Source organism: Cyprinodon variegatus, unplaced genomic scaffold (genome assembly GCF_000732505.1).
Source record: "Cyprinodon variegatus isolate N-32 unplaced genomic scaffold, C_variegatus-1.0 Scaffold353, whole genome shotgun sequence".
NCBI classification, from domain to species: Eukaryota; Metazoa; Chordata; class Actinopteri; order Cyprinodontiformes; family Cyprinodontidae; genus Cyprinodon; species Cyprinodon variegatus.
Genome location: NW_015150806.1, coordinates 391,263 through 416,210, shown reverse-complemented (window position 1 = coordinate 416,210; position 24,948 = coordinate 391,263). Strand labels below are relative to the sequence as shown.

The 24,948-nt window shown below is 36.0% G+C and overlaps 1 protein-coding gene across 1 annotated transcript in view; it reads right to left on the bottom strand.

The window, feature by feature from the left end:
• nalcn (sodium leak channel, non selective) overlaps positions 1 to 24,948 on the bottom strand; it is a 114,210-nt gene that overhangs the window by 34,093 nt on the left and 55,169 nt on the right. The window contains exons 13-17 of the mRNA XM_015385984.1: positions 23,716 to 23,847; positions 22,779 to 22,946; positions 18,630 to 18,821; positions 16,722 to 16,859; positions 14,715 to 14,789 (exon numbers count right to left, since the gene is read on the bottom strand). Coding sequence (XP_015241470.1) covers positions 14,715 to 14,789; positions 16,722 to 16,859; positions 18,630 to 18,821; positions 22,779 to 22,946; positions 23,716 to 23,847 — 705 coding nt within the window. The remainder of the gene's footprint in view (positions 1 to 14,714; positions 14,790 to 16,721; positions 16,860 to 18,629; positions 18,822 to 22,778; positions 22,947 to 23,715; positions 23,848 to 24,948) is intronic.

The window sequence follows — 24,948 nt, the reverse complement described above, 5'->3', positions numbered from 1 at the left end:
CAGCAACTGTGTGATGCCATCATGTCAATATGGACCAAACTCCCTGAGGAATGCTTCCAGCACCTTGTTGAATCTATGCCACGAAGAATTGAGGCAGTTCTGAAGGCAAAAGGGGGTCCAACCCGTTTCTAGCATGGGGTACCTAATAAAGTGGCCAGTGAGTGTATATTATATATATATACAAATTTATAGATTGACATTTATGATATCTATACATTGACAATTAAGTCAAGCAGAAGTCAAATTCTTACTTTACAGGTACTAACTTGGCCAACAATTTATGATTTGGACTGTAACCAACACAAAAGTGCTTCTCGTTACTCTTCTACCCAGCCAAAGGAGCTGTTTGACTGTCAAACAGCTCTACTCCCAGACAACCACCCAAAGAGCAGTGAGTGTGCAAACTGTAGATACAGATTTATCATATTCCTGACAATTTATTTCACATAGGCACGAACACACATCATTACCATCATTGGTGCCCTCAGGGGTAAACATATGCTCCTTTTTGGTTGATATCTCCTGGCACAGGTTAAAAGATTTCTCCCTAGTCTCGCACCACCCTGTGGTCCTCCACTGCGCTTTAGGCAGGACTGATTTCTTGGAAGGAGACGGACAATCAGTCTTTCACAGTACAGTCCACAAACCAGTGACAGGGAGGAATGAATATTGTAATGGTCTCTATAAAGTTGTTTCCCCTCAATGGATGAGAGACTGTCATTTTCTATCATTCCCAAGAAATATCATACAATGTTTGAAGTGCTACTGATGAATAAAGCAACAGATTTTGCATGTACAAAAAATGTGTTGAATTTGAGAATTTATTTATTTTTAAGAAAATTAGAAAGAAAACACAGTGAAGGTGTTTTCAATTATGCTGGCGTTTTTGCAGCTGTGTCTATTTCTTTCTCTAACTTGTTTTCCTCGCTTGCTGTACACAAAAGGCCTTATTCCATAAAAAAAAATACTATGAAAACTCAAATTGAAACAATAAGTGCATTATACTAGAGAGTTGTAATAACTGGAAAAAAGCACAAAAAAATGTGGGTTTGTGTGCTCTGCATTATGTAAAGAACACAAAGAAATTATTGCTACTTGTCCTCATCAGAAGAGATAAATAAGCCAGCTGGTAATTAGCTACACACCAGTTTTCAATATTCTCTTTGTTACTATTGATTAGACCTTTTGCTCACATGAAATTTATTTTTCTGGCAAATTCAAAGCACAAACATTAATAAAATATCTATTTCAATAGTAAAATTGCATCATATTTTGCTAACTTGTACAGCTGTAAACAAAGACTTGTAAAGAACCTTGTTTTTATTAGATAGTGTGATGATGTTTTGTGTTCAACAACACAGTGACCCACAACCTAATGTTTAAAAAGTACTCTTAAAAGAGAACCTTAAAATGTCTTGAAGTTGCCAAGCCAAAGATCAAATCTCTGTGTGACTGAAAATCTAAGATTTGTCTTAGTGTCTTATTATAATACTATTTTTAAGCACTTTAGATATAACAAAACAGTAAACCAAAGCAAAGCAGGTCCTCTAGAGTCTCTGCTCTTAGTATTTCCACCAAATAAAGATAAATGATGTGTCGGGGTTGACAGATGCAGGCTGGGCAGCAATCAACATACAAACAATGATGGATGTTTTTTTGTTTTTGTTTTTTAACCAGCATGCTCTATTGATGATGTAATTTACAAATTACTAAAATGACCGGGCACAGCTGAGTTACCAAACCATGCACCTGTATGCACATACACACACCTACACAGACCATTACTGGCCACTGTGAGAGCTGAGGAGAGGCTCAGTAGATCGTTTATGTCGTTCAGTATGTTTATGCTGAATGGAGTGACGTGAACAAAACATGTTGCCTGGCAACTAATTTACACAGATTTTCCTCATTACTGCTCAACTGAGCAAGCATGCACCATTCTGAGTTAAATCTTTGTGACTGAGTGGTGGTTAGGGAGGAGCTGTACTTTTCTTTTTTTTATAAACTTCAAGTAAAATAAAAAAGTAGTATGTTAAGCGTCTTCTAGAGCCATTTGGCTATATATAGCTATAGCATAGCAGGGGTGTTTGAATAGATTTATTTGAAAAATAAAAACATTTTTAGTGCAGTGCTTCTTGAAGATTCTTCACTGAAACATTATTATCATACTATCCTGCATTTTTAAATAGGGTCTGTTTATAATACATTTAGAGGATTTATTGGTCTCACTTACTGTGTCTGACAGTAAAATAAGTAAAATAATAAAAAGTAAGAGAGACACAAAAAATAGCAGGGAGCATAAAATGTGATCTCCATCTTGGGGCAGTCCTTCAACCTACTTGACTAAAACAAAACAACCAAAAACATCCCTCAGCAATGTGTGGGATGTTGTTGTTTAATTTACAGGCTAATCACATCAGGGCTTGGGAGATAACTAGAATGAACTTATTGCTGGTATTTTTCAATTAAAAATTCCAATTACTGAAATTATGTCTGCCAGCAAAATGCCTGCTAATGTTAGATATCGGCTGAAAGTGTCCAACCAGCTAAAAAGGCTGATACAAATATTGCCTGCATTTTCTTTAGATAAGGCTACATTACAATAACAAGCTGTTTACCTGCAGAAACACAGCAAAAAACATAAAAAGAAAGAGATAGAGTAGATAGATAGAGATTCTTTTTTAAATAAATTATACATTATAATATATTTGTTATTCAAAGCCTGAATATATAGTTATAAATATGTGTAGATGGATATTAACAAATAAAAAAGATATAATTGTATTATAGGTTCTGTTTTTGCCTTATACATATAAATCCCATTAGAATATTATTACTGTTTAGTTCCATTAAGAAATATTTTATTATGCTGAATCATGTTTCCTGATATATGTAGCTATTATGGTTGTATTGATAAAGTTTGCAGCACAAAAGATGGAAATGTTCAGATTTCAGTGAAATACTAGTGATTTAATGTGTTGATACTTTACTGAGCCTTCCAAACACACCTTTCCAAAATGGCGACCCCACAGTTCTTCAGCACTGATTGGCAATAGCGGCCTATGAGGGATTTAATCTTTATATATGTCTCTGCTTAAGGATAGCTTCTGCAGATAGGATAGCTTTCTTTGTACGGCTCTACAATGAAAAATCCAAGGTAACTGGTGATTTAAAAAAAAAGACTTTAATCTTTTCACAATCGACAAAACGTATTATAGACTGACAAATACAGTTAACAAAATAGAGTGCATACATTTTGTTAACTGTATTTAGTAAACAGAAAACTGTTGTAAAATAAAACAACTAGAATCCATTCTTACAAAATAACTGAAGGGGTAAATTGAGGACAAAAGTTATACATTTATTCATACATGCATTTTTGAAGTGTGTTTAGATGATCTGTGGTGCGTCAAAAACCACAGTAATTGTTTTACTAAGTATATAATCTCTCACTGAAGGAAGTTGAATAATTGCATTCATATATAATCTGAACATTACTTCCTAGAGCTGACCCTACTTGCACTCAGTTTTGCTTGACATTACTAAATTGTTGCACTAAAGACAAAGAGGTTATATGGGAATTGAATTGGAATACAAGAAAAAGTTGCCAGGAAACTTTTTTCAAACCCATTCCTCAGTCTCCGAAAGATGACCTTGAATGTTAAAGTACAATAAATATTTGATGCTTGCCAAAAGGAAAACTCTCGCCACTCTGTCTGTTTTTGATTCCTTTTTATGCCTGTTTTTTTTCTTACTAAACTTTTGCATTAGAATCAATTACTGTATTGCTATTGTGACCATTAACAACTCCAATTACCTGGGTGCATGTGGTAAGGACAAACTTAATCAGTAGCATATTCATCCAGTAAACCTTGCCTAATAGCTACTCATGGATACATTGTCTTAAAAAAATATGAATCCTCCCCAACCTTTATCACATTACAACCACAAATGTCAGTGTATATTTGGAGTTTTTTTTTTGTATCCCAACCAACTAACTACCAGCTAGTAGTAGTACTTTTGTCTTTAACTAATTATTTAACCAGCAACCTGGAGTCATTATCTTGTAGAACCACTAGCTTCAAATATCTATAGAGAGTTCTTCTTTACAAAACAGCTCCAGCTCTGCTTCAGTCACAACTCCTGCATGCACTAACAAGCTTTCCCTCAGGATTGCACTTTACAATAGATCTAGCTAACTTTCCATCAACTCTGTTCCTTTTTAAGAAGGTTTCTGTTTGAGGATCCAAATGGAGAGAGAAGACCACAGGAGTTGTTGTAAATAGACATTTTTAACAAACAGAATGGACTGGAAAAAACAGCGAGAAGAGAAGACAGAGTAAGTGAACCGAGTAGTATTTATACAGGGGACTTTAACTACCGGATGCAGAGCAGGTGATTGAAGTAGCAGATGGGGAACAGCTGTTAAAGACAGAAACAGAGGCACTGAGATAAAATAGTGACACTAGTAACATAAATAACAAAGACAAAAAATACAGAAAATGAAAAGAAGCCAAGGCTGTTGCAATGAACAGTTTATAATAATAATAATAAAAAAATCAGAGTCCAGCCAATTTTGGCACATTAATAACGAATGTCAGGCTGCAATGGGAGAAACCACTTTTGCGAGGCACAATATCTCTGTTGGACAGTAGGTTGTCGTTTGAGCTGCTTCTTAATGAGCGTATCTTAAGGGTCCAATAATGGCCTGTACATACATCTTCTGATAAGCTTCTTCTAATCTGCTTTGGTTATTATTATACTTAACAGTAAGCCTAACTAGATTCTATTGATGTGATATTGAGGTCACCCTTTATGAGCCTGACTCATGTGTGTTTTCACTTAGTGTAGGACAAACTGAAAATAAACAAGAGCGTACTGCTGGCCCAACTTTGACTGTGCTTGTGATGTTTTCCCAAAAACTTTAAATGACGGTGACTAGAATATTATCTACTGTGAGCTAGTAAATGTTAGTTTTCCAAATGTTCCTGCTTTCCATAAATCTGTTAGGGGGTCTTTGGAGCAGAGGCAGGTCATGAAACTGGCTGCTTGATGCTGATTGTCAAAGCTCCTGTTTCAGAGTATCAGTGCCACGTTACAGAGTATCAGCTGCCACTGATATTAATATATATACATATTAGGGGTGGAACGGTTCACAAAATCCACGGTTCGGTTCACGGTTTCATGGTCACGGTTTTCAGTTCGGTTCGGTATGTAGATTGTTAGCCTGACATGTTGGTCGTGTTGCTGTTAGCATAAACAAAACGTATTGCACAATGCTTGCACACTGTTGCACTTTTATCCACAACTTACTTTCTGCCATCATCGTAGGTCACTCTACATGCAAAGTGGTCCCATACAGCAGACCTATAAAGTGCTGCCGGCGGGTCTTCCAACTCCTGTTCTTTCCCACTCGCCATACCCACACAATTCTCTACAACAACTGATTTTTTTTTTTGCTACACCTGGCTACGCTTCTTCGCTTCTTCTTCTTGTTTACTACTGGTGGTTGGCTTTGGTTGCAGTACCGTCCCCTTCTGCTCTGGAGTTTAATCGCTTCGCCTATGAGAAAAAGGAGCAGCGCATGAACCGAAAGCAACACACGCGAATCAAACCGAGACGGTCGAACTGAACCATTCGGACGGTTTCCATAAACCGTTCCATCCCTAATGTGTGTGTATGTATATATATATATATATATATATATATATATACACACTGCCTGGCCAAAAAAAAGTCGCCGCCTGGATTCAACTCAACAAATAGGTACGAGCCTCCTATTGGATAATTACTGCATGGGCAGTTATCTTTAAGCTGGCAACAAGTTTTTATAACCCCAACTGAAAGACACATCCCGTGGTCGTGGAAAAGTTGTTAGTCTGTTTGAGAAGGGTCAAATCATTGGCATGCATCAAGCAGAGAAAACATCTAAAGGGATTGCAGAAACTACTAAAATTGGGTTAAGAACTGTCCAACGCATTATTAAAAACTGGAAGGATAGTGGGGACCCATCATCTTCAAGGAAGAAATGTGGCCGGAAAAAAATCCTGAAGGATTGTGATTGGCGATCACTTAAACGTGTGGTGAGATCAAATCGAAGAAAAACAACAGTAGAACTCAGGGCTATTTTTAATACTGAAAGTAAGAGCATTTCCACATGCACAATGCGGAGGGAACTCAAGGGATTGGGACTGAACAGCTGTGTTGCCGTAAGAAAACCACTAATCAGTGAGGCTAACCATAAAAAAAGGCTTCAATTTGCTGGAGCATAAAGATTGGACTGTGGAGCAATGGAAGAAGGTCATGTGGTCTGATATGTCCAGATTTACCCTGTTCCAGAGTGATGGGCGAATTAGGGTAAGAAGAGAGTCAGGTTTTGTGATGCACCCACCATGCCTAGTGCCTACTGTACAAACCTGTGGGGGCGGTGTTATTATCTGGGCTTGCTGCAGTTGGTCAGGTCTAGGTTCAGCAACAGTATGTGCTCAAAGAATGAGGTCAACTGACTACCTGAATATACTGAATGACCAGGTTATTCCATCCGTGGACTTTTTCTTCCCTGATTGCACAGGCATATTTCAAGATGACAATGCCAGGATTCACTGGGCTCAAATTTTGAAAGACTGGTTCAGGGAGCATGACATATCAGAGTCCAGACCTCAACCCTATTGAGAATCTTTGAGATGTGCTAGAGAGGGCTTTGCACAGCGGTCAGACTCTACCATCATCAATGCAAGATCTTGGTGAAAAATTAACGCAACACTGGATGGAAATAAATCTTTTGACATTGCAGAAGCTTATCGAAACAATGCCACAGGGACAGGGAATGCGTGCCGTAATCGAAGCTAAAGGCGGTCCAACAAAGTATTAGAGTGAATTACCTTTTTTTTTTGGCTAGGCAGTGTGTATATATATATATAGATATATATACACACACATATATATGGAGAGAGAGGGAGAGAGAGTTTTTTTTGTATGTTATAATGCTATTCCTTAATAAAAGTCCTGGGTAGAGTGATATCTTGATTGATAAATGTACGTATGTCTTGAATTCTGCTCTCTTAGCAGCACTCCCTCTCCATTCTAGAAAAAAAATGTTATGACAGGGTGATGTAGAGCTGTCATTCCCTGTGCCCTCTAGGAAGCACCTACCATGACTATGCTGCGCCTTCCCAGTAAACAGCTAATGTAGCTAATGTCCAAGTCATGAAAATGTTGGTTTTCTTCAAGCCAAGAGAGGTCTCAGGCTTTGTTCAGCTTTCCTGAAGAAGAAACTAATCTAGACATGCCAAACTGCAAATTCATAAAATAGGTAGCACTCAAACAGGGAGTGGCAGCATCACAGTGAAGGCAAAGACTTTCCTCCACACTAGAAGAAAACAACTATTATTTCACGACATCTAAATACTCAATAGTGATAAAAGGCTATATTCCATCATACTGTATTTATGCCTACAGTTGAATTTGGAAGGCTTATATAGAAATATTAAATATCAGCTGGTTAAGGCCTTTTTGATGGTTGATAAAGGTATCCTATTGCAAAGCTATCACAAAAAAAGCATGTCAATTTAGTTAAAAGTCGAAAGTCAAAACCAAGACCATTTTTAAAACACTAAAGTTGCAGAATGTACTAATGGTATTGGTTATTTAAAAAAAATCTAATCTTAATCTTCCGACTATTGGAGCAAGCCAGGGAAATACCTAAATAATAAAGCCTGGTTGGATTATAGGATAACTAAACTCTAGATATCAGAGCATACAACCTATCTAGAAGTGAAATGCTAGCACATGTCACCCCAACATCAGTCTTGTTGAGGGTGAGAATGTAATGGTGTGCAGCTGTTTTTCAGGACACAGTTCAAGGAATCTCATTTAACTAAAGAAAAGATGAATGGAAAACTGTCATAGGAAATTCTGCTAAAAGCCTGTGAAAACAATTAAGGTTTCTCAACAAATGATCCCACACAGGTAAGAAAACAGTTGGTTTCAGAGAAAGAAAAATAAGCAGCCAGAGCAGCCCAGGTAATCACCAGAGTCGAATTAAACTAAAATTTCATGAAAGAACCAAAGATGACAGTATAAAAAAGACAGTTTGTGTAAAAGAATGATTTGAACTTGGTCAAAATCTCACATGATCAATGCTTGTGACCAGTTTTTTCCACAGAGGAGAAACCCTAAAAGTATCATTAGTTAAATATATATTAGTAAGGTCCTTAACTGCTGGCTCCTGGGTCCTTTCAGCTTTTAACAGATCAAGGTTAAATCCACCTTTGATATTAACATGTGTGAATTACTTGTAGTGATACTGACATTTGGTGTAATGCTACTTTCACATGTGACACGAATTTGGCCAACAAAGCGCATGCTGCTTCATTTTTGAAGCTTGTACACATTAAGGTCATACGCGCCTCAAGAGCATCCTTGATGCTCCTCAAGCGCGTCCAGTAAAGTGTTTCTAAATGTGTCTGATGCTTCTGCTACTCCTGTGTTAAATGACAGAGAGTGGCTTTGCTATATATGCTGTGATAAGTGGGTAAAAAGTAGTTGTAATATATTTTATATTACAGTGCACCCCGAAACATCGTCTTTACAGTCAGTTTATCAAGATTACGATTCTGGCTTAAAATATTATTTTCGGAGGCGCTCAGATCCCCATATACCAGCAGTGCGCTGTCACCGGGTATCCCCAGCAGCAGCTGTGGGGTTTCTCCTACTGTTCGTCATGGCTGGAAGTAGATGTTAATGTTTTGCAGGTATGTGGTAAAAGATGCAGGCAGCAGAATTATAACCGCAAACATATTTTACAGGCAGGTTTCAACATTTTAAGTTAATTTAGGAATTAATAAACAGTTTCAGTGAAGTGATCATAGTTCTCTGCATCAGCAGTGCTGTGTCAGTCTCCCTGCTAGCTCCCAGATCAGCTTCTCTGTTTGGTTGATGTGGCACGTCGAGCAGCAAAAATAAAATGTTTCCAACTCCAGCATCTGCTGCTTGTGACCACGTCATGCGCCTCAGATGTTAAGAAGCTCATAGGGCGCTGCTCCTGCTGCTCTAGAGTTGCTGCAGGACCTTTTGATGTGCCTTGATACGCGTCAACCATTGACTTTGCATGTAAACCATTTACTTGTACTGCTTCAATCGTGGGCAATGTGAACATAGCATTAATCTTATTGCAGTTACTGAAAGTATATATTAGCTGAATAAAACAATGTGTTTGATTCTACTTTAACCAATTTACCTTTCACTTTCATATGAGGAAAAAAAAAACAGAATGAGGGGTATCAGCACATAAGTCAGGCATCAAGCAGTAGGTAAAAATAATGCCTTATAATCCTTGTAATTGTTTTTTCTTTTTTTGTAAGCATGGTGTAGAATTTTTTTTTTTATTTGGTTCATGTTAGATGTTTGCTAAACCCCTGTACTGTGAGTGGGTGATTACTATCGAGGATTTATATATAGTCAGTCTCTGCACCTATGATTGAAGCGTTGGTAGAATAGGCAATTTTCCAGTCATTGCACCTAATCAGTCTTCTGTAGGATGGAAATAACCTGTACAAGCAAACCGAGGCCTGTCAGCCAGCTATTAGGGCAGAATGACTGTACTCAATAATTATCTGAGCATTTGTCCCTTATCCTAGTAAGCTTCTTCTAGATTCTAGATTGACATAAACAGAAGACTAATTCCTTTAAATGCCCACATTTTTGTCAGTGATGATTTAAATACACTACTTCACCTTAAATTTGTCCGCCAATGCACTTCATCTACATTGGATGTTCTTTTTAAAGTTGAGCACAAAGCATCAGGAACCTAGCATTAGCACAGAGGTTGATGCCTTTTTCTAACTCACTTTTTAAACTAATTTGCAACTTGTAGAGCTGAGGCTTAATCAGGACAAAAATAAAATAAATAAATAAATAAATACATTGTTTTGTTTATTATCTTGGCATTATTAAACTTTTTTAACTCATCAAAGACAATAAATACAAAGCTCTTGGTTTTTAATCCAATCATTTGCCACAACAAGCAAAAATGTCAGCCTAACAGCAGCCAAATCTGTGAGCCCTTCAGATGTTGGAAAGGCAGAAATGTCATTTCAAATTCAATGCTTGATCTGATTTCCTTTTTTTTTGTCTTTGTTTCGGTTTTTCCAGTTTCTAAGTTAAAGAAAGTAAGAGTTCCTCTTTTCCTTTGTATTTAGCAGCACTTTATTTCTAAAGCTTGTTTGTTTTTTTCCATACTTAATTTATTCACAGTCTATACTGCAGCCCACACAATTGACCTGCGGTGTTATGAGCATTAGAAATTACACAATGGTGTGTCTGCAGAAAAATCAGTGGGTGATGGATCTTCTACGCCTTTGTGTCGAGAAGCTTTGAGTAATTAAATCTGGCAGCAGCAGTAAAATGCTAGCTTGGACCAGCAACAGTTCCGTTTTTTTCCCCTTCTTGTTTATTTGTTAGAAAAGGTCATGTGAAGGAAGGTAAAGATTTAAAGGACAAATCATTATTTTACCAGTTAATGCAAGAGCCTTTTTCAATAGAAATGCATCTCCTTAGAGCAGAACACCTAACAGCAACATTATTTTAGAGTAGGGACCCACAATGCATTATTATTCCACTTATAAGGGTATTATGTCCTTAAAAAACCTTAAGTGAAAAGAAAAAAGAATGCTTTTTTAAAAATTAAATCGCAGTGTGAAAGTAGCATTACACTTTCTGATTGTTTACATTAACCTATGAAACAATATTGTACCTAAAAATTATCTCACGTCTTTCTCATGAAATTTCCACCTCTAATAAAGCACAAATACTTACCATAAGCAGGACAAAGGTAGTTTTGTAACAAGGGTAAAAACTTAGCTGTATTCCACCTCAAAATGCATGAAATTGTGTTTCAGAGAGTGTAAATTTAAACATTTTCCATACACCCGGACCCCCCTACACCGCACTAAGCCTAAAGATGTGATACACCAAGGTATACACCCTATGAAATATTCCTCTTGGGATACAGTACAATATTAAGATTAAACATGAAACAATTCCTGAATTATTTCATGGTCCATGAGTGTTGAAATATTCAGACACAGTCAGAGTTAAGACAAAATTTTTTTAATGGCAAAAAAAGAAAACTATGTTGAGGTTCTTTGCTTTAACAAAATATTATTGAAGGTGTATGTATGCTAAACATAGGCTGTCTACTGTACATTTATAATTTTGATTCTGGTTTAACCAAATAAGTATTTCTTTAAATCTTCTTTAAATCAGTTTTTTTTATAAAAAAAAAAGGGACAAATAAAATATTTAAAGTTATAACTGTTATAGAAATACCAGCCCATGATAAATTTGTATATAAACCGATCAACAAAGCTACAAAAAACTTTTAAATTCTGTTTAAAACTTTTTATGTAAACTGCAAACTTTTGTGCACCAGCTAAGGAACTTCATTTCAAGTCAAAACATGTTTCTATCCAAAAATTGGAAAAAAGTACAACTAATCTTTTTAACTTTTTCAGTTTTTCTTCTTTTTTTTTTATTAGAACATGATTATGTTGAATCATCATCTGATTGACCATCACTTGAGACTTTGATAAAAAAAAAAGAAATTCTCATTTTCTTTAAGCAAATCCTAATGAAGCAAACTCTGCAACATTATGTAAGGTTTGATGTGCTGCTTAAAAAGAAAACCTGCAACCACAGCAGCAACATTTAAGGGAATAAGCCTGGCAGTTAATTGTCAGTCTGAGCAGAAACACAATTGAAAAGAAAGAGCAGATTTGAACTAAAGTTAAGAATAACATGAGCAAAACAAACAGATAAACAAATAAAACAAGCTCATGATCCACATCTGGTCCCAAAGAAAACACTATGGTCAATAGCTGACCTCCACTAAGCCCCACCCCCTGAGAACAAGAGGTCACAGTTTTTGCTGCAAAGCTCCATATCACTTAGTCACTGGTATCACTTAGTCTCCTGTAGTAAAGCTGTTGGCCAGAGGGAGTGGCGATGGTGGTGTGACGAACAGCTGTGTCACACCATGGCTATACGTTTGGCTCTCATTTCTACAATTCTCAACCAATCTGTACTTAGACCAATTGATCCTCGACCAACCCTATACCACACTGAGGATTTTAACCTCGGTTACAGTGTATACGGATCAAAACGACATTTTACAGTTCAACGTCTTAATTAACTCAAAAATTATCTGAGCATTTATTTCTGATTATGTTAAACCTGGTTAGCTTCTTATTCCAAGTACAGATTCTACATTGACACACAAACACAAAAAGAAATCACTTCCTTGGGTGCTGACATATTTGTCTGAATCCACTTAAAACAATACATCTCCTTAAAAATTTGTCAACGACAGCACTTAATTTGCATTTCATGAAAGCTAAACCTAGAGCTGAAATAACTCAAGAAAAAATAACTATGAAGGCTAATAATCTGTATTGTTTATCCAACGCAGGCAAGTTTTGGTAAATACTCTGTAATGTGCTAATTTCAGTTTAGATCATTGCAAACATTTTCTGATATTAAATCCGGGAAAACTTTAGCCCTTGAAGTCAATTCAAGTAATGTTACCATCTCAGCCTAAACTCAGGTCTTGCAGCAGCAGATTAGTTTTTATCTTTCAGTAAAACCAAAAGGAACCACATGCAAAATTCAGGATTTCTAAGAAATGTTATTGAAACTCTTTGAGATTAAGCAGGTACTTTGTATATGACAGAGGACATTTTTAATCAAATGAAAAACAAAAAAAGTAATTTTAACTCCCACACTAAATGTAGTAGGTTTTTAATTCAATTACCAATAAAAAGCATATTTTCAGAAACCTTCCATTATGCAATAAATACAAACAAAAGGAACATTTTTGATAAAATGTCTTCTATAACTCTATACCAAAAAGAAATTTAAGAATGTTTACCTGTTTGAGCTTCTTCAAATCTTCATCCAACTCGAGATTGTCCAAGATAACAGCCACAAAAAGACTCAGCAGGATCTAAATCGCAAAAAGAGAGATTAGAAGCACATCTGCTGTGGGTGAGCTTCTTACAATATGTTAATGTCATAATTACCATCACAATAAGAAGTGACAATGCAGTCTTTGTACACATTTTCACCGTACACAGTCTGTATTGTATTCGTATTTGTAGCTTGTTCTGTGCAGCAAGACGTCATGTCAGTCTGAGGAAAGACTTGATTCATCCTGAGACTTTATGTGCTGTCTGACGGCTTCTTGTATCAGAGGGCCAAACACTGAAATGTCAGCGCTTCATACGTCTGCATCTCTGATTATCTGTGATTAGATGTGCCACTTGAGTGAACAAAGACAGATGCTGGTACTGAATAGATGAGCTAAGAAATTCAAGCATTGATTTGACCATTTTGTTCTGTGCAGGTCCTTAGAAAAGCACTTAAACTGATTAAACCTGTTCATATTTTGAAATTCATGCAGACAGACACATTTTTGATTAGGATTTTCTCATTTTCAATTTTTTTATTTGGAAGTTGAAAAAATAGTTGTTTAAAATCATATTTATGAATTAAAAAAATATATATTTCCATGAGTATTAATATCCTCTATTCTAACATTCAGAGCTAATAATTGCTTTCAAAGTTACCTATAGATTGCTCCATCTGTAATTTATTTTCTGTATAGATAAAGTTGGTGAGAGGATTTCAGGTTTTTAGCAAATGTTTGACTATAAACAGCATATACAAGTAGCAAACCAGAGAGCTTGGGGATATAGACTGATAGAAGTAAAACAAAATAATGTTCAATCAACTGTTTTTAGAGGCAGATAAAATAGCCATATTTGTGAACTCCGACTGTTGTAAAAAAAAAAAAAAACTGTATTCTGTTTTACTTTGTTCTATGTTTTCTAGTTTTAGTGGTTTCATTCTTATTTTGTTGTGTTTTCTGGTTATTTTCAGTTCTCAGGTTTTTATTTGTTATCCTCTGCTGCCCTCTTGTGTTCTCCTTTTCCCCTAGCTCCTTTCCTTGATTCTGCTCTGCTCACACCTGCTCCCAAATCTGCTCGTTAGCCCTCTCTTTGTTTCAGTCTCCCATAAATACTCTCTGTGCAGTTCTTCAGTGCTGGTTCCTCATCTAACTTCCTCCTACTCCGTCTTTCTGAGCNATTTGTCAACGACAGCACTTAATTTGCATTTCATGAAAGCTAAACCTAGAGCTGAAATAACTCAAGAAAAAATAACTATGAAGGCTAATAATCTGTATTGTTTATCCAACGCAGGCAAGTTTTGGTAAATACTCTGTAATGTGCTAATTTCAGTTTAGATCATTGCAAACATTTTCTGATATTAAATCCGGGAAAACTTTAGCCCTTGAAGTCAATTCAAGTAATGTTACCATCTCAGCCTAAACTCAGGTCTTGCAGCAGCAGATTAGTTTTTATCTTTCAGTAAAACCAAAAGGAACCACATGCAAAATTCAGGATTTCTAAGAAATGTTATTGAAACTCTTTGAGATTAAGCAGGTACTTTGTATATGACAGAGGACATTTTTAATCAAATGAAAAACAAAAAAAGTAATTTTAACTCCCACACTAAATGTAGTAGGTTTTTAATTCAATTACCAATAAAAAGCATATTTTCAGAAACCTTCCATTATGCAATAAATACAAACAAAAGGAACATTTTTGATAAAATGTCTTCTATAACTCTATACCAAAAAGAAATTTAAGAATGTTTACCTGTTTGAGCTTCTTCAAATCTTCATCCAACTCGAGATTGTCCAAGATAACAGCCACAAAAAGACTCAGCAGGATCTAAATCGCAAAAAGAGAGATTAGAAGCACATCTGCTGTGGGTGAGCTTCTTACAATATGTTAATGTCATAATTACCATCACAATAAGAAGTGACAATGCAGTCTTTGTACACATTTTCACCGTACACAGTCTGTATTGTATTCGTATTTGTAGCTTGTTCTGTGCAGCAAGACGTCATGTCAGTCTGAGGAAAGACTTGATTCATCCTGAGACTTTATGTGCTGTCTGACGGCTTCTTGTATCAGAGGGCCAAACACTGAAATGTCAGCGCTTCATACGTCTGCATCTCTGATTATCTGTGATTAGATGTGCCACTTGAGTGAACAAAGACAGATGCTGGTACTGAATAGATGAGCTAAGAAATTCAAGCATTGATTTGACCATTTTGTTCTGTGCAGGTCCTTAGAAAAGCACTTAAACTGATTAAACCTGTTCATATTTTGAAATTCATGCAAACAGACACATTTTTGATTAGGATTTTCTCATTTTCAATTTTTTTATTTGGAAGTTGAAAAAATAGTTGTTTAAAATCATATTTATGAATTAAAAAAATATATATTTCCATGAGTATTAATATCCTCTATTCTAACATTCAGAGCTAATAATTGCTTTCAAAGTTACCTATAGATTGCTCCATCTGTAATTTATTTTCTGTATAGATAAAGTTGGTGAGAGGATTTCAGGTTTTTAGCAAATGTTTGACTATAAACAGCATATACAAGTAGCAAACCAGAGAGCTTGGGGATATAGACTGATAGAAGTAAAACAAAATAATGTTCAATCAACTGTTTTTAGAGGCAGATAAAATAGCCATATTTGTGAACTCCGACTGTTGTAAAAAAAAAAAAAAACTGTATTCTGTTTTACTTTGTTCTATGTTTTCTAGTTTTAGTGGTTTCATTCTTATTTTGTTGTGTTTTCTGGTTATTTTCAGTTCTCAGGTTTTTATTTGTTATCCTCTGCTGCCCTCTTGTGTTCTCCTTTTCCCCTAGCTCCTTTCCTTGATTCTGCTCTGCTCACACCTGCTCCCAATCTGCTCGTTAGCCCTCTCTTTGTTTCAGTCTCCCATAAATACTCTCTGTGCAGTTCTTCAGTGCTGGTTCCTCATCTAACTTCCTCCTACTCTGTCTCTCTGAGCTGTCCTCCTCTTGATTGTTTCCCCCCTCATGTCTTCATGGTTTCTGATTTCTTTGGACTTTGTTTTCATCTTTGGATTTTTTAATTTCCTGCCTCTGTGTTCAGTTAACCTTGGATCAAACCCACAAGAAAATCACCTCTGCTCCCTGCCTCTGCATTTTGGGTCAACAATCCACAACCTAATCCTGACAGCGATGCTAAAGAAGCCTTTAGAACCAAAACGGAGCTTTTTGGATGAAACCTAGCAGTGCACATCAACCTCAGTAAAACATTCCAATGTTGGGATAATGTTTGGATTGTAGAAATATTCCTCAGTCCTGATGGGAAAGCTGAGTTAGATCGAAAGTATTCTTTGTCAGAATGACCTAATCAAAGTCCAAACCTAAATAAAATTGAGAATCTCTGTTAAATGATTGAAAGTAAATTTTGACATATATTGAGCTACAGCCCAAAGAAGACTGCCAAAAAAGTAAGCCTGTACAAAGTGTGGTGGGGGCTGCATATGAAACTCAAATATTCCCAAACTTACACTCCACAAATTGCAGCACTTTATGTTGGTTGATCCTTAAAATGTACATTTAAACACATGAAACATGTAGTTTGCCACATAATGTAAAACTGCCGAAGGGTAGGAACACTTTCCAGGGTAAAACCACCTTGTTTTCACTTATCAGGATATAAGATGAAAAGATTGCAGAGAACATGACTGCGTAATCAAATGTGTTAACAGCAAAAAACAATTAGCTTTATGGTGTTTATTAGACAAAGCATAAATAGTCCAGTGTGTTCCTCACCAGGGTAGCAAACAGATGGTAGAGGATGAAGTAAATGGCTACAACTGGAGCCCACACTTGACCTACAGCCACCAGAGTCTGGTCCATGACATCTATCCAGCCCTCCTGGGTTAGAATCTGGAACATGGACATGAACGCCTACACGGAGAAAAAGAACAACAACAAAAAAAAGTACGATAAGGACTAAACAGGGGAACAGACAGTGGAGGAGGAGGAATCTGCACGGACAGACAATCCGACATTTTAAACCTGCTTTTACACTCGAGAGAAAATATTTCTCAGCCGATGCATTCATTACCCTTTGACCATCTATTCCCTCCTTGTAAACAGATGAGAGCCATGTAAGTAAAGACGAGTAAAGACATGGACATCTTTTTGGACTCTGCAGAGGTCAGCTGAGGAGTAAGAAACAACCAGCTGTGAAAATGGTGGGCCCTGAAGTTAAATGGCACCCCTGAATTAAATTTTTTTTGTCAGAGGCTTCATGCATTCCTCAACTCTCCCCTCCTGCTGCCATGTCTGGGTCAGATTAAATAACGATAAACCCAAAGGCAGCCCATAGGGAAGATAGACAGACATCATTAACTGTGGCATGTCTTTGTCTATAGATGCTTATACATGTCTGTGCGGAACAGCAGAAGCACAGAGGAAAATGATAGAAGGAAGGGTAATACAGCACACAAGTGGCAGCTGTTGACTAGCAGCCTTTCATGTTCTGCTTGCTTGAGATCAGTAAAATGTTGGAAGAGAGAGGGGAAAAAAAGACAGAGGTGGAAAGTTGTCGCTAATGAGAGAAAGAGAAGTTTGCAAGCACTTTGAAATCAAAGGCAGTAGCACATCTGTCGACCCATCATGCACCCCGTCATCTCACCCGAAGCCTTTCCAATCGCTCCTTTCAGGCAACGTTCCAAAGACTCTTGAGATGTTAAACCTCTATTTGCTGGTTTTCATTTTCTAAAATCTCTGAATATTTTAGCATAAGATTTGATGCACTGCTGAAATTTGTGAAATATTTTAACTGATTCAATATGAATAAAGATCTAGAAGGTATTTTTGTGCAGTTACGCAAACAAATGTCTCCCTTGGGAAAACACAATGACTAAAGAAGATCTATGCCTCAGATATTCAGATAACAAGGTGGATAACAAATGTCTGTAAGCAATGCGACATCAGTTCACTAAAGATACATTTTTTTAGACAATCACACCAAAATAAATAAAGAATACTTATTGGCAAAAATACTGTATAGCATATAGAATAAAGGCATTTGAAAGTTTTTAAACAATCAGTTTGCAATGGTAATTTACAATTCTGCAATGCAATGTAACTATAGTTCTACCAGAAAACAGAGGTGGAAGTGCAACACATGGCCGTGCAAAACTGAGGAAGATGCAATCAAATCACTAGAGGGAAACACAGGGTTGATAAAATGAGCCAATTGAAAATCTATTGAACCACCAGAAAAAATCGAAGTCTAGAAAAGTAGTTTTTTCTTAAAATAAGTGCATTTGTTCTTTGATTGAGGAGGTAAAAGAGACATCTTGCCAATGAAACAAGACAATTTACACTTAAAATAGGAAAACACAACTGCAGTCTTATTTCAAGTGCATATTATCTAATTATCTTATTTTAAGAGTAAAAACACTCATTCCATTGACAAACTATTTCATTTACCTACTCAAATTAAGGGTAAATAAACTTAATTTAAGAAATGTTTACTTTTTTCTAGAACGTTCTTCCTAATCCAAGTTGTTTAAAATAAGTTGATACATGTCATCTTAAATTTTTTAACTCGGAGAATGTACATTTTAATCTGAAGGGCATTCACAACAGCTGAAGTTGTATCAGTTAAAATACACTTTAAAAATGTATTTTTGGTTGCAAATCTGAGTGTGGAGAGTTGCTTACCCTGGGAAAAGTTGTAAAGCGGTCCAGCTCCTCCACAAAACAGAACATTTGCAGACTGATGGCTGACATAACGATGAGAAGACTGGCTGTGAAGACCACCAGGCTGCCAAGTTTTTTACCTGGACCAAATATCTTGTAGACAAAGTCCTCCAGAGCAGGAGAAATCTTTATCAGACGGACAACGCGTAGCACCTAAGGATAAGAAAGACGAATGTATATTCTAAATTCAATGTGTTTTCTTTTTGGGGGTTTAATGTTTATGATATCTACTTTGCAAATAAAAAAAGAAGAAAATTGGTACATATTGATCTATCCATCTGTTAATTTCAAAATCTGTCATAAATAAAGTTACAAACACAGCTGAGATATCCCCAATCTAACAGTAGCTCTGCGTTGATTCTGCGCTCTGTCAACAGATTTAGCCTTTGTATTGCTGGTGGCGACAGAAACCCCTAAAAGGTAATGTATCTTTGTCAGGTTTTGATTGAAAATCTGGAGTGTGTTTATTGATCAAAGTCTTCAGTGTATAGCTTCTGGCCAAAGATTTTTCTTTATAATCCAACATTAAATAGATTAATGATTGTATTTGATTCCCTGGAAACATAGCCAAAAAAAGACAGGTATAGAAGGAAACAAAGACAATATAGACTGTAAATGTACTGAGCTCAGTCTGACAGATGGAGCATGAAGACATTCACTCCCTCTTAAAGGAGAATCTCTTCCTGTCTTATAGGAGCTTACTATTGTGTAAGGCACTAGTTTTTTGGATGAGCGGTTGTTAGCAGCTACTATTTGTATTTGGTAATATACATATCTCACACTGCTTTTCTACTTGGTTTTATATATATATATATATATTTTTTTTTTTTTCAGCCCACTATAATATGGATGCAGATCACAAGGGATCAAGAAAGAACGAGAGAGGAAAGCATACATGTTGAAAAGGGACATATTTATACATATATATTTCTCCTTTAAAGGCTGTTATAGTTATAAAGATTTATCTGATTAGACAAATTGACTGCTGTCTCTTCTGTTACTGTTAAACTACTGTAATTCATCTATCAAATGCAAAAAGTATGAACAAAATTATTTGATTTTTTTTTTTTCTTTATCAGACACTTCAACTTGGGAGTTAAGTGAATAGATAATAAATGCACGGCCAAGTAAAGAAGATAATTTATTTCGATTAATTAATTAATTGCAAAACAAAATAGGCTGTCCTATACACCCCTTCTACAGGTCATAACCTTGTTTTGTGAGTCAAAGTCTTGATTGTACCTCAAGAGAACAAAAAGACTTAATTTCCAACTGTGTTTTCAGTGTATGGTTTGGCTTTTGCTTCTTGCAACACACATAAACATCTGACACCTTCATTTCAAGTTTACAAATTTCCCACCACAGAACTGGGTTATTTATAATACAAAAATGTAAAGTTTATTTTTTTCAGGGTTAATGAAAAGCTGGAAAAGTGTGAATCAGAACTGTGAGTAGGGCATGGAAGTCTGTGACATTTTACACTGGGATGTAATAAGTCTAACCTTTAGCACTGAAATGCCCCTTGGTTGGATACAACCAAAATAAAATGAAAGAAAAAGACTAGCATTGCTGGGCCTGGTTTTTCTTCCTATTGCGAGGGCACATTCTATTTCCCCAAGGATCTTTAAGGTTAATTACTTGTGACTAAATGTCATCCGTTTAAACTCAAACTTGGAAAAATAGCAGAGAAGTTTGATAGAAAGGTTTTCCACTGAGAGAGAAATTCCTCATGGCTCCTCTTAAACAACGCTGATTAGATAGAAGCTGAGGGCTGAGTATGATTGTGAGAAATGTTATAAAGGAAAATTTGGTGCCATGTAAATTTCTGGATGTTTACACCCTCATGAAAAGAAAAGAGGAGATGTGCTAACAGTAATTTTACTGGGTTCAGCTGCTACATCCATTTCTGCTATGCCTGCTTTACAAAATAATTAGGCTGAAATTTGCCCCAATCTCCCCTTACAACACTTTTAAGGATGTCCTTTTCATGCTGATTGGTGTTTCATAAGACGTTCCTGCTGTGTGTGATGTGTCAAGTGATCTAGTCTATTTAGTTAGATGTTGGGACCACTCCAACTTCATATTTGAAATATCCAAACTCTTAGATTGTTTTTGCTCTTTTGCTCTGTTTTTATTTTTTCTCTGTTAAAAATAGTCCCCAGCTATTACCGTTTCTTCTTCTTCATCTGCCATCTTTATTTACTCTTAACTCATGTTTGGTCTTAAGAGGTTTTGTGAGATTTATATCGGATTTTTTTCTGAGTGAAATGCTCTTCCGTGTAGACAACGTAGCACCAAATCTGCTATATCTATGATTGTTTTATCACCTGTGATGTCTGCTGAGTTGGAAAATAAACAGACAAGTTTAAAATCTTTATATGTCAACTAGGCTTTATGGAATTTAAAAGGCCTAATATAATCCATAACCAGCTTATTTGAGATTTTAACTATGTTATGAGACTTCATCAAAATCCTGCACAAAGTGATGTTAATTGATTCATGCATCCCTGAGTAATCCTCGTGGATTCTGCTGTCTGAGCAGTGACACTTTTCAGTCCTGCGAAAACGAGTGCTTAAAGAAAAAGTACATCAGAGTTCCTCCTGCCGGAAGCATCTATAGTATCTACAGTTACAGTTTGTTACAGTAATAACAAGCACCCCCTTTCTCGGATAGGGAAGGGTGAAGCTCAGAGTTGAGATGAAGTGGCTCTTCTTGCAGGTAATCTGCACAGGAGAGCAACCTTTCTTTTTTTTTAGGTAATGTCTACGTTGCGAAAAACTTGCTTTTCGCCTTGAGAGATTTCAAACTTTGCTCAGCTCTCAGAAGTGGTGTGTTGCAGCAATTTCAAGAAATGGGCATGACCCAGACATGAGAGGTGGCTTTGATTTGAAGGTAATTGTTTTTCTTCTAGTTTGAAGAAAAATGTATTCATTATATCAAAAAAATAAATACCCTCATAGTGCTAAAGGCATAATTTCATATAACGGCCTAAAGGTGACTTTAAAAGTCCTACAAATGGTATGATATAGGACCTTTAATATTAGGGCAACACAGTGGCACAGTTGTTAGCCCTGTTTCTGTGAAGCAGTACGGTACTGAGTTCAAATCCACACAAAAAGTATTTTTGTATAGAGTTTGTACGATTCCCACCATGCACCAGGATTTCTCACATTATTGTGGCTTTTTCCAGACAGTTGGAAAAATACATGCTAGGTCAATCTCTCCAATTGACCTTAAAGGAACATGGACGGTTGTCCTGTGTGTCTCATTGTTTCCTTTAGATGGACTAACAACCTGTAAACTTGACTGAAAAAAAGATATTTACAAAAAGTGAAACCTAAGGTTCAGTTTGAGGTAAACGTAATATTCCAAGGAGTGCATTACTAACACCTCATGTAGTACTATTGGTAGGCAAAATATTCACGTGAATATACTTTTATTATTATTATTATTTATTTATGGATCAGCTTTTGCTGTAGTTTACTGAAGTTTACATACTTTAAAAATGGCTTTGGTAGCATGCTAATATTTGATAATGATATTTTATGATGGTTCTTGATTTTCATGAGAGTTAAGCATGATGTTTTGTTTTTGAGATTTTTCTGCCTAGGTAATGTGGTCAGACATTCCTTAAGTGACTTCTTGATTTAACAAGACAAGCAGTGACCAGGCATATGTTAGGCTAGTAAAAATGAAAAAAAAAAAATGGCTTAAACACAAAAAATGCACCATTTACTTTTAAGATGGATTTGATAATTGTTTTTTTTTTTTTTTTAAGAAATAAGTAACAGTCTTTCAAAAACTGTACAAACAACTGTAACAATAAAATCAGATAAAGAAGAAAACCACATGGAAAACAAAATTGTATCTCGCCAGGAAGTAGGTTAAGAGTTTTAGTCTTTGTTGGTCTTTTGATCTAATAGAAGAATGCAGTGTTACTTCTTTTTGTGACTCAACCATTCATAAACTGTGAAAAAAAAACAAAAAAAACAACAACTGTTTTCCAAGAAAAATTTTCAGATTAGCATTCTAAATATGATCACCGGCCATTTTTGCAGTAGTTTGCTAACTTGTTCTAATGTCTATACATTCATCCGAGGGTATAATACCTGAAAGTAGGTGAACTGGGAGTGATAAAGATCGGGGTAGATGTGCAACGTGGTGCCCACAACCAGGAGAGATTCAAATTTATGTAAGGAGGAGCTAATGTAGCCAGTGAAGCCAAGGCACCAAATTTTCAGTAGAGCTTCAAGGTCAAACAGCACAGTAAAAGCAACCTGCATAGGAAGGAAAGAAGAAAGGACAAATGATTAAAACTGCATTTAGAGCTTTGCGAGGAGAGCTCTACACACAAAGCATTTAGGTTTGTATCTGCCTCTTCTGAGGCCTTTCTTTTCTTCTCATAAACTTCGTAAACACATTTTCTCTTACGACCCTTGGCCATTTTCAAAGAACCGCAGTGACAAAGGACACCTGCAATTTATATAAACATATATAAACATATCACCAGAATGATTGACAATTAGGAGGACCCCTTATTTAGATGATTGTAACGCAAATAAAAGATCTGCCTCAATACCTTTACGAAGAACAGTCACCCCTGTTGTTGAACATTGCAAAAAGTGTGTTAACTTACATTTTTCATAGATCTAGTTAATGAAACATGAACAAGCATATTTGTGACAAGCTGTTGGTTAAAAAGTGCTTAGAGATCAGAATACATCAGTTATGTTTAGGGGGTATAAAATCTGCTGTTTGCAGTGAAATAGCTAAACACAATAAATGCTATCAGTAGACTTTTTATGGTCTACACACCAGTGAAATCATACTAGAGCTTGGAAGCTTTTAAAATGCTAGAACATCTGGTTGTTAAAAGTGTGAGATAAACAGAAATGAATATTTAAGTAAAAACATAATAATATGCACCATATTTAAATACAACGGTTTTTGTCCTTGATAGATTAATTTTGACCTATCTGTAAACATAGCTTTCAATTAAAAAAAAAAATCCTTTCTGCAATATAGTAAATAAAATAAAAATCTTACCTCTGCCAAATAAAACTCATCATAGTGTCTTCGGTGATTCTCGCCTTTATAATAGTTGCTGGCAGCAACAATAACATCCACAGCAACCATACTTAGGATGAACATATGGAACAAGGAGGACCTCATCATTTGCTGTGGAAACAAAAGTAGTATATAGCTGCAACATGAAATAAATAAGTGAAAATACTTTATTACTCTCAAGACAACATAGACTTTGGATGCATAAAATTTAAAACCATCTAAATATACTATACACAGGCCTTAGGCATTTCAAAATGTTTGTTTTTCATCAATTTTTGGTAATGTACAAAGTATTAGTTCAATATTATCAGTAAATAATAATCCTAAAATACTGTATGTACATGAGACATAACTCCAGCTTTTATTTTTCCTTAATTTAATTACATTTATTTACTTTTCTAAATAAAATGTATTGTCTTGCTGCAAGGTAAACATCCATAAAACTGTCTTAAGTGTTTCATAATCTGCAATAGTTTTTCTTCGAGGATGCACTGCATTTGGCTACAATAATCTTTGTATTACAGTAGTAGCCATTTAAAATTTCTTCACTTTCCTTAATGGGCCTTGGCTGGTCCTCTACAATTCCTTTTTAAGCATCAATCTTTGTACTAAAATATTCTTTCTGTCATGATTTGTGGACATTTAGATCTAAAGAGAAGCACCTTCTCCTGGTAAAACCCTGTATTTCACTCAAAGGGTGGAGTCAGAGTAAAAAATATGCAAGAGGGGGTCATTCCAGTGGCTGGAAGTTGGAGGGGATTTTGGTGAGAGTAATAGGAAGTGGGCTGCCATTCTTTTGACTGTGAAGGGCCATTTCGAATGGCTGCCACTGTAAATCATCCTTAAACTCAAACATACATTTGTGTTGAGTGAGCATAGGGAATGTGGCTACATTGTAAAAGTTTATGAAGTGGTTGGTATGAGTGATAATAAGCGAGTTAAGGGTATAAATTAGAAATGTTACCTTGGGTCTCATAAGTGTATATATATATATATATATATATATATATATATATATTAGTGCTGTCAAAATTATCGCGTTATTATCGCGTTAACGCGAGGCCATTTTAACGGCGATAATTTTTTTAACGTGAGATTAACGCTATGTGGTTTTATGGTACAATTTTCCAAGTACTGTACATCCCGCTGCAGCCTGCGGGAAGGCGGGGCTATTTTCCCCCAGTGTATGCATTTCTCATAGGCTTCGAGAGA